This window comes from Rhinopithecus bieti, unplaced genomic scaffold (genome assembly GCF_001698545.2).
Source record: "Rhinopithecus bieti isolate Rb0 unplaced genomic scaffold, ASM169854v2 scaffold_39971, whole genome shotgun sequence".
In the NCBI taxonomy this organism is placed as follows: Eukaryota; Metazoa; Chordata; class Mammalia; order Primates; family Cercopithecidae; genus Rhinopithecus; species Rhinopithecus bieti.
In genome coordinates, this window is record NW_016816590.1 from 553,525 (window position 1) to 564,588 (window position 11,064).

Here is an 11,064-nt window from a genome sequence, read left to right on the forward strand (position 1 = left end):
ATATATATATATATATATATATATTTTTTTTTTTTTTTTGGTAAAGACAGAGTTTTGCCATGCTGCCCTAGTTGGTCTAGAACTCCCCGGCTCCAGTGATCCACCAGTCTCAGCCTCCCAAAGTACTAGGATTACAGGTATGAGCCACCATGACCAGCCACTATGAAGTTTTAAAAGGAAAGATATTCTTAACAAAATACTAGCTAACCAAATCCAATAACATATCAAAAAGATAATCTACCATGATCAAGTAGGTTTCATACCAGTGATGCAGGCATGGTTTAACAAACCCAAATTAATAAATCTGATACACCACATAAACCGAATTAAAAATAAGATGATCACATGATCATCTTAATAGATGCAGAAAAATCATTTGACAAAATCCAGCATCGCTTTATGATTAAAACTCTCAGCAAAATCAGCATACAAGGGACATACCTCAATATAATAAAAGCCATCCATGACAAACCCACAGCCGACATAATACTGAATGGGGAAAAGTTGAAAACACTCCCTCTGAGAACTGGAACAAGACAAGGATGTCCATTCTCACCACTCCTTTTCAACATAGTACTCGAAATCCTAGCCAGACCAATCAGACAAGAGAAAGAAATAAAGGGCATCCAAATTGGTAAAGAGGAAGTCAAACTGTCGCTGTTTGATGATCATATGATCATTTACCTAGAAAATCCAAAAGACTCCTCCAGAAAGAAAGTTCCTAGAACTAATAAAAGAATTCAGCAAAATTTCAGGATACAAAATTAATGTACACAAATCAGTAGCACTTTTATATACCAACAGCAACCAAGTGGAGAATCAAAATAAGAACTCAACCCCTTTTACAATAGCTGCAAAATAATAAAATACTTAGGAATATACGTAACCACGGAGGCAAAAGACCTCTACAAGGAAAACTACAAAACACTGCTGAAATAAATCACAGACAACACAAATAGAAACACATCCCATGCTCATGGATGAGTAGAATCAATATTGTAAAAATGACCCTACTACCAAAAGCAATCTACAAACTCAATGTAATTCCCATCAAAATACCACCATCATTCTTCACAGATTTAGAAAAAAAAATTCTAAAATTCATATGGAACCAAAAAAGAGCCCACAGAGCCAAAGGAAGACAAAGCAAAAAGAACAAATCTGGAGGCATCACATTACCTGGTTTCAAACTATACTGTAAGGCCATGGTCACCAAAACAGCATGGTACTGATACAAACACAGGCACACAGACCAATGGAAGGAATAGAGAACCCAAAAATAAACCCAAATACTTACAGCCAACTGATCTTTGACAAAGCAAACAAAAACAAGAAGTGGGGAAAGGACACCCTTTTACACAAACGGTGCTGCGATAATTGGCTAGACACATGTGGAAGAATGAAATTGGATCCTCATATTTCACCTTATACAAAAATCAACTCAAGATAGATTAAGGACTTAAATCTAAGACCTGAAGCTATAAAAATTATAGATGATAATATTGGAAAAACCCTTCTAGACACTGTCTTAGGCAAGGATTTCACGACCAAGAACCCAAAAGCAAATGCAATAAAAGCAAAGATCAATTGTTGGGACTTAATTAAACTAACGAACTTCTGCATGGCAAAAGGAACAGTCAGCAGAGTAAACAGACAACCCACAGAGTGGGAAAAAATCTTTATAATCTAATCATCTGATGAAAGACTAATATCCAGTACCTACAAGGAACTTAAACAAATCAGCAAGAAAAAAAAAACAAAAAATCCCATCAAAAAGTGGGCTAAGGACATGACAGTTCTCAAAAGAAGATATACAAATGGCCAACAAACATATGAAAAGATGCTCAACATTACTAATGATCAGGGAAATGCAAATCAAAACTACAATGCAATACCACCTTACTCCTGCAGGAATGGCCATAATCAAAAAAATAAAAAAATAGTAGATGTTGGTGTGGCTGTGGTGAGCAGGGAACACTTGTACACTGCTGGTGGGAATATAAACTAGTATAACCACTATGGAAAAGAGTGTGGAGATTCCTTAAAGAACTGAAAGTAAAACTACCATTTGATCCAGCAATCCCACTACTGGGTATCTACCCAGACGAAAAGAAGTCATTATACAAAAAAAGATACTTGCGGCCAGGTGCAGTGGCTCATGCCTGTAATCCCAGCACTTTGGGAGGCCAAAGTGGGTGGATCATGAGGTCAGGAGATCAAGACCATCCTGGCTAACACGGTGAAACCCTGTCTCTACTAAAAATACAAAAACAAAATTAGCTGGGCTTGGTGGTGAGCACCTGTAGTCCCAGCTACTCGGGAGGCCTGAGGCAGGAGAATGGCGTGAACCCAGGAGGCGGAGCTTGCAATGAGCCAAGATCATGCCACTGCACTCCAGCCTGGGCGATGGAGCGAGACTCCATCTCAAAAAAGATAAAATAAAAAGATACTTGCACACACGTTTATAGCAGCACAATTTGCAACTGCAAAAACATGGAACCAACCCAAATGCCTATCAATCAACAAATGGATAAAGAAACTGTGAGATATCCATATCTATCTATATATCTATATCTATCTGTCTACCTGTATGATGGAACACTATTCAGCCATAAAAAAGAATGAATTAATGGCATTTGCAGCAACCTGGATGAGACTGGAGACTATTATTCTAAGTGAAGTACTCAGAAATGGAAAACCAAACATTGTATGTTCTCACTCATAAGTGGGAGCTAAAGCTATGAGGATACAAAGACATAAGAATGACACGATGGACTCTGGGACTCAGGGAGAAAGGGTGGGAAGTGGGTGCGGGATAAAAGACCACAAATAGGGTGCAGTGTTTACTGCCTGGGTGATGGGTGCACCAAAATCTCACAAATCACCACTAAAGAACTTATTCATGTAACCAAACACCACCTGTTACCCAATAACCTATGGAAATAAAAAATAAAGTAAAGGAAAAGGAAAGGAAAGGTATTCTTTAATTTTACAGTAATTGAAAACAGAAAAACTGGCCAGGCATGGTTTCTCACACCTATAATCCCAAGCACTTTGGGAGGCCAAGGCAGATGAATCGCTAGAGCCCAGGAGTTCAAGACCAGCCTGGGCAACACAGTGAGACCCTGTCTCTACAAAATATACTAAAGTTAGTTGGGCATGGTTGTGCATGCCTGTAGTCCCAGCTGCTTAGTAGGCTGGGGTAGGAGGATCACTTTAGCCCAAGAGGCAGAGAGGTGAGCGAAGGTCGTTCCACTGTCCTCCAACCTGGCAACAGAGGGAGAGACTGTCTCAAAAAAAAACAAAGAAAAGAAAAAAAGAAAAGAAAACAGAAAAATTAACTTACTAATTTTTTCATGTGCCTAAACTAGGTAAAAGGTAACACTTAGAATTTTTTTTTTTTTTTTTTTTTTTTGAGAGTCTTGCTCTGTCACCCAGGCTCGAATACAGTAGCATGATCTCGGCTCACAGCAACCTCCATCTCCCAGGCTTAAGCAATTCTCGTGCCTCAGCCTCCTGAGTAGCTGGGATTACACTATGCCCAGCAAATTTTTTTGTATTTTTAGTACAGACAGGGTTTCACCATGTTGACCAGGCTGGTCTCAAACTCCTGACCTCAGGTGATCTGCCCGCCTCCGCCTCCCAAAGTGCTGGAATAACCGGCATGAGCCACTGTGCCTGCCCGGATACTTTTTATGCCATTAAAAAAAAACTGCCTCTTCAGTTTAAATATCAATGAATTTAATTTAAATATCAGGGCTGGGTGCGGTGGCTCACGCCTGTAATCCCAGCACTTTGGGAGGCCCAGGCGGGCGGATCACTTGAGGTCAGGAGTTCAAGACCAGTCTGGCCAACATGGTGGAAACCTCATCTCCACTAAAAATACATGGCAGCAGCAGGTGTGCAAGGCTGAGGCTGGAGAATCACTTGAACCTAGGAGGCGGAGGTTGCAGTGAGCCAAGATTGCGCCACTGCACTCCAGCCTGGACAACAGAGCGAGACTCTGTCTCAAAATAAATAAATAAATAAATAAATAATTTAAATATCAGGAAAATCATGTGTTAGACCTAATAACAAATGACAATAATCAACTAAATTTTCAACTAGTTATTTTGGTATTGTAAGCTACTGCATTAGGAAAAGCACAGATTTTGAGATGTCAATTCAATTTGACTTGTAAAAAGTAATATATTATTATTTACCCAGCCCTGCTAAAAACATTACCTTTTGGCTTGATTAAAAACCCATTTCTGGGCTGGGGCGGTGGCTCACGCCTATAATTTCAGCACTTTGGGAGGCCAAGGGGGGTGAATCACAAGGTCAAGAGTTCGCGACGAGCCTGGCTAACACGCTGAAACCCCCATCTCTACTGAAAATACAAAAAAATTAGCTGGCCATGGTGGCAGGCGCCTGTAATCCCAGCTACTCAGGAGGCTGAGGCAGGACAATCGCTTGAACACAGGAGGCAGAGGTTGCAGTAAGCTGAGATCGCCCCACTGCACTCCAGCCCAGAAGACAGTGTGAGACTCTGTCTCAAAAAAAACAAACCAAAACAAACCCATTTCTACATTAGTTAGGGTAATGATAGTTGCTACGACAAATCCCAAGATCTCAGTAGTTTAACACAATAAAACTTCATTCGTTTCTCAATTTAAAAAACATTGCATGGTACCCTTTTAAAATAAGAATTCAGAAGGCTCAGCATTGACAAATCTAAAAGTACTAGTTAAATTGTCAGTTTAAAGATTCTACTGATAAGATACTGGCTCCACAGAGTAATATATAAATATAATTGGCTCTCCATTAACACCACCACTATTCTTCCTGGTACTCACCCCTATATCCGATAGTCAGCAAATTCTATCAGGTTCACTACTTTCACCACCAATACTTCACCCTAGATGAAGCCCGGTCACATATGGCAGTGAAGAATCAGCCAAATAATAAGACAAAGAACAAGTTGGAAACATCCTGATATACTCTTGAGTGGCCCAGAAACAGAAATAACCCACTCCAAATAAACAGCTGCTTAACAACTGCCCAAAAAAACCTCTGCTACCCACTTAACAGACATTGCTAAAAACCAAGGTGAGGAAAGCTCACTTGCTGGTGTAACAGGTGAAAATAAGTCCTAACCTGGACTTTTGTTGTTGTTTCTAAAAGGTTCACGTATATGCCATTATTGAAAGTGTCTGACCCTTTAATGTTTAACTAAATATCAGAAACAGATCAAATATCATACATCTCTAACACATTTAAATTATCTCCTGCAGTCTGATAAATGAGTTTAAAGCCAACACTACTTCTATATTTCAAGAACGTCACTTAGTATCAAGTGATTAAATTTTTTACGTTATGTCAAGGATTAAATGGGTCTTTCAATTATGTATGGCTTAAAAATCACGTTCCTAGTATATCCAACTTCAGCATAATCAAACTTCACATGCTAATTTAAAATATTAATTAAAATTTTAAAATATCTATCATCTTAATAGTCCAGTAAAAGCAATCTTCAACTTACAGGTTAGTTCAATGAACTGTAATTTAGTCCTTTAAAAGCAGTAACTATTAAGTACTTACATATAGTTCAGTCACAAATATCAAATAGCTTTAAAGAGCTGGGTCCCAGGAAGTGCACAAAATATCATTTCTCTGGGAAATGAATTCTGTAAATTTGTACTAGAACACATCTCCTTCCCATTTCCCAATAAAAGCATCCAATCTAAAACCCCTGAAAATTCAGAAACACTATAAATAGAGGCACAGTCACCCAAACTGCCTCTACCCCTTATCTCCTTGCAGTAACAGTAAGCAAAACTGTACATACAGAATATTACAGAGTAATGTTCTCTGGAACTCCAAAGAGACATTCCCAGTTTAACTGCTTCCACTCATGGGTGAAGATACATGATATTCACACAGCAAGTGATGTACACCTCTGATGTACAATAGACCATGTCAAAGTATATGACTATGGTTCACACAAACTGGTAGACTGTGAAGATAGGACAAAGATATGTGCACTGCAGTCTTCAGATATTATGCATCCAATCTTTCCTATAATTTCTCAGAATAAAGAGAAATAACCACACATTAAGCTAAGTGTTAGCACAACAGTAAGGCTGTTATCCATTTATCTGCAGCCTTTAGACAATAAACCAGCCAAACATATACATCTCTTTTTATAGCTCAACTGGTTATTTTTAGTTTACAAGTATATAACTGAGATGGCCGAGTCCCTAATGCCTTTCTTCATTTTATTATATATAACCATCATATATAATGTGTACAGTAAGTCCAACCTGGGTTCAAATTCTAATTCTACTCCTTAGAGTCTGACCTAAGCAAAAAAAAATTATCAAGCCTCGGTTTCTTCATCCATAAAGTAGAGCTAATTACAAACCTTACATCATAAGAAGTCTATGTAATAAAGCATATCAAATGCTTATTATAATGCCTGGCACACATGGCAAACACTTAGTAAATGGTAAAGTCAGAGCAGTTAAATAAAAGCATTCTAGACAATCAAAGCAGAATTTATTATGTTAAAAAAAGAAACTTAAGCTAAAAGTTCTACAAAAATCCTATCTGAAAAGTATTGATAAATGATTAAACATTACCTTGATAATAATGTTATTATATTTTCCAAAAAGACATAAGGCTACAAATAACATTAAGCAGTAAAATTTTAGTGAGCAGTCATTCAAAACTTTTAGTCTGTTTTCCATCAACTTTCACATTCAATTTGATAGTACCCTTTGTTCAAAAGAGGTTTTAAAATCTTGAATTATATTTCTCGGTGACATGAAACCCCCTTAAATGTATTAAAATCTTCTAAGACAATAGTTTTATAAAATAAAAATTGTTTTGTTTATGGATTATAGCCCCTTTAAATCAACAATTCCAAAGTGGTTAAACAAGTAGACTTTTTAAAATGACCTAAGTAAGGTAATACGAAATTACAAAACTAAGAAAGATAAAATTTCAAATGATATAAGCTATTTCTACCTATAATAAAAGTAAGACTTCTGATTGCAGGCAATTTGGTTATGGAGCGTTATAACCTCACAACAGAGCCTATATATACAATTGGTTCTATTCTTGCTTCTTTAATTCTAATAGAATCTGAGAGTAAAGGAACAGTTTGAAAAAACAGCACAAACCTGCCTAGCTGATCAGGAGAGGTAGATAAGAAAATGACTGCTTAGTTTAACAGCATGAATGGCAAAGACAGAGGAAATCTATCCAGAACTGAGGGACACAATCAAGAGGTATTTTGACCCCAAGACTGAAAAATGGAGAGCCAAGTCATGCAAGCCCCAAAAAGGTTTGCCTTCAAAATTGAATTCAGAGTGAATCAGGTCCACCTTAGTGACTGCTTGTTCACAAGAACAGATACAGTAAGAGAATGAGAAAAGTACCTAACAGGACTTAGAGATTGATATTTTTAAAGTTTTCTCTAGGATGATCCATCTATTATCAACCATTTTGATATTTACATCTCTAATAACTGAGTCTAAACTCAGATTAAAGTCTGAAACTCAAGTAAAGGTGGTCTTCTTGCCAAGTATCTTTACCACCAAACAGCAATTACCTAATTTTAGAATTATTTCACAGTGCAGGCCAATTTCAGGATCTGAAAAGCTAGTCATGAGTGATGTCAAATGTCATATTACAATACAACTCACAATTATCTATATATTCTATTAATATAAACTAGTGCACTTCCCGTTTCCTAAACCAAGTCCTTAAGCAATTATCAATATCATTCAAAGTTAATTCCAAAAGAGCTCAAAACTCCACATCCGAGGTTTTTAATTATGACTTTGTGAACATTTTCACAAATATGGCAACTACCTAAATTCCTAACTAGAAAACACCTTTCCCTTCATAGATCATTAAGGATCTATAATCTTTTTACCTAATACTGCATTACTAAGTAACATACTAACATAAAACAAAGTCATCAGTGCAAACATTAACTCCAAACGAACAGTTAAGGCCAGGAGTGGTGGCTCATGCCTGTAATCCCAGCACTTTGTGAGGCCGAGGTAGGTGGATCATCTGAGGTCAGGAGTTTGATACCAGCCTCACCAACACGGTGAAACCCCATCTCTACTAAAAATACAAAATTAGCCAGGCGTGGTGTCACACGCCTGTAATCCCAGCAACTGGGGAGGCTGAGGCAGGAGAACTGCTTGAACGCGGGAGGCAGAGGTTGCAGCAAGCTGAGAGAGTGCCATGGCACTCCAGCCTGGGCAACAAAAGCGAAACTCCGTCTCAAAAAAAAAAAAAAAAAAGAAGAGTTTAAAAAAGGAAGCTAACAGATTCTTGTCTGCTTAAAACTGTAAACAACTCTTGAAGAAAACTTCAATGTCCCTGTGAATCTTTTCTTGAAACAGCTACACATTCCCCTAACCCCTGCTCCAGACACAACCATTCCCTTCCTGTGCTCCTATGCAGCACACAGAACATCCCTTCTGTATCACACGAGTCACATATTATTACGGTTATTTACTTACATGTCACTAGATCTGAGCTTCATAAAAGCAAAGGACTCTTACCATCATCTTCACACTTAGCATAAATATTCAAATGCTAGGCCAATAAAATCCTAGTTAAATAAATAAATGAAGACCAAAAAAATGTGCTTTGAGGGGAGGGGTACATTTGTTCTAAGTTTACTAGGGGAGGGAGAAGTGCATTTAACATATCCGTATGGAGACTGTGATTCATCAAATCAGTATCTGACCATGAAACTAGGAACCTAAGATTTTACAGCTTCACAGAGTTCAGCCAGAATTCCATTAACAGCATATAGACATATGACCTATCCTTGTAAGATCGTAAAAGGACAATCTCAAATTTCCATTCTTTCCCCTCTAGCAGCACCAATTTATTTTCCTAGAAGCCACTGCCCACAGGGACAGAGGCCCTCCACCTACCCCTGACCCATCAGATCCAATTAGAGCAATGTTAATGAGAGCCATCAACTTTTTACTTACTGGGACACTCCTGTTCCTACAAAGCACTGCAGCCCTACTCCGCTAAGTCCACACACTGATAACGAAAGTAGGCATATGTGCAAGGAAGATGCACAAGAAATTATCTCTGTTAAACATAACAGCACTTGAAAACTAAAACACAGAATCAATGTTTAGTCATAGCAGGTGGTCAGAAAAACCTAAACTTCCTTTATAATATTACTTAACAGCAAACTGTTCTGAATTCTAAAAAATGACCTTACAAAGTAAACTTTTAGGACTCCAACTCCTATGTTGAGGACTACCTATGGCTTTGCGATACCATTAAACTGCTGCTCAATAACTGTGATGCTTCAAATCAATTCTCTTATGATAAGAATGTAAACTTACTAAATCTAGTAACTATACAAAGTTTTCAGTGAAATTCTATGACAATAAGCACACATACCCGTGCTGCTCCAGAGCTCCACCCACTCTCAACCTAGAAATGAAAGTTAGCCATTACAATTCACTTAAAGAAAACTTATCAAAGGAGAAAAAAAGGTTTGCCATGTTAATCATTAATAGGCTGCATAGTATTTGGTTTAGCCTCCAAAAGTGCCTCCAGTGTGGCTATAAGAGGCAGGCAGGTTGGGAAGGAGAAGTTCTGCAACAGGTCTCATCCTCAGACAGCTAACTAATGCACAGCAGCACTGACATCCTCCACTAGTGATCAGTGCTGCACAGACACACCTCCTGCCAAAAGCAGGCCTCTTCAGGGGTAGATAAGGCAGACAGCCTTCCCACTCCCGTCTCAGGTACTTTTTTAAAAAAAGAAGGTTTCAGAAAAGTGATAAATTGGTCTATAAACTGCAGACTAAGTCCCTTTTGGTTTAATAGTACAATGTAAAGATCTTACGTTAAGTACATACCAGAGCATATATTTGCTATGAACAGTATTGTGGAAGTCTATGACTTTCAACTGACTATCCTAAAAACCTATTTTCCACTTCAAAAATGTGTAAAACTCATCATATGCAACAGGAAATCTTTTGTAATCAAGATATTTTCAAACAAATTGTTACTCCCTGTGTAAATCTTAACTTTCAAACAAAAGATGTGAATAAACAGGGGCTCTAACTAGTTTGTTTCAAGTACTTAAATTCCTCAGGGTTTTTTTTCTCCTCCTACTAAAAATATTTGTATCACAAAGTACTGATAAACACAGCTAATGCCAACTAAGAGTTGTTTTTCTAAACCTCCTGTTTTTGCAATAACCGCCCCATTTCTGTGGTTCTTCTGCAAGTCTACAAGCCTAACTAAACTTAATACAACACTGAAACGGTCATAATTCATTAATATCATAATATAGAGCAAGTGTCTTCCTTAACTTAGGTGCCTAAAACAAGTGTTAAGCATAGAAAGCATAGTTGCCTTTCAACGGATCCATGCTTAAACATGCCTGATTCCAAAAGTATTTCCCACCCTAAAATCCAATCCTTTTCATTAAATAAATGTTTTAATAAACACTACTTATTCAAGAATTTAAAAATGTATACAATAGAGAATGTGAAAGCCTCACTTTCATACACAGTACTCTACATGACAGTACACTTCTTTTCTAAACTATTTCAAGACTCCTTGATTACCAACTACGTCCTTTCAAATCTGACTTTGGAGGACAGATGGAACTGTACTGTATTTTATTTATTATCTTTGCAATATCCAGACATGATTCAGAATGGAACACAGAACAGAAAAGTCATATGAGAAGAATGCAACAAATGGTGGTGGGGTGGAGGGCAGTTCTCTTTGAAATTAATGTCCATGTATCCTCTACAGGAGAAAAATGTTGAAAGGGGTGGTGATGAAAGTGAATCTACAACTTATAATTCTTTGGTCCTTGAAATATATATAGTAACCTTGAGAGTATAATTTTTATAGGGGCCACATACTTATTTCTAAGAAAAAAATATCTTCAATTTCTGTTTAAATTTCTGGGTCAAGTGTTGAAAGTAAAAAGGAATTTTAGTCTAAGAAGCAATAAAAGCTCTGATACGGGTTGTCGTGCTTTATCTTTTTTTTTTTTTTTAAGAAAGGA

At 37.5% G+C, this 11,064-nt stretch overlaps 1 protein-coding gene across 4 annotated transcripts in view; it reads right to left on the reverse strand.

Moving 5' to 3' along the window:
- The window catches only part of HERPUD2 (HERPUD family member 2), a 53,422-nt gene that overhangs the window by 40,533 nt on the left and 1,825 nt on the right, over positions 1-11,064 (reverse strand). For 2 of the 4 annotated variants that reach the window (XM_017854978.1, XM_017854979.1), the window contains exon 3: positions 9,433-9,465. The exons of the other annotated variants lie outside the window; for them this stretch is intronic. In XM_017854978.1, coding sequence (XP_017710467.1) covers positions 9,433-9,465 — 33 coding nt within the window. The remainder of the gene's footprint in view (positions 1-9,432; positions 9,466-11,064) is intronic. 4 annotated transcript variants of the gene reach the window in all.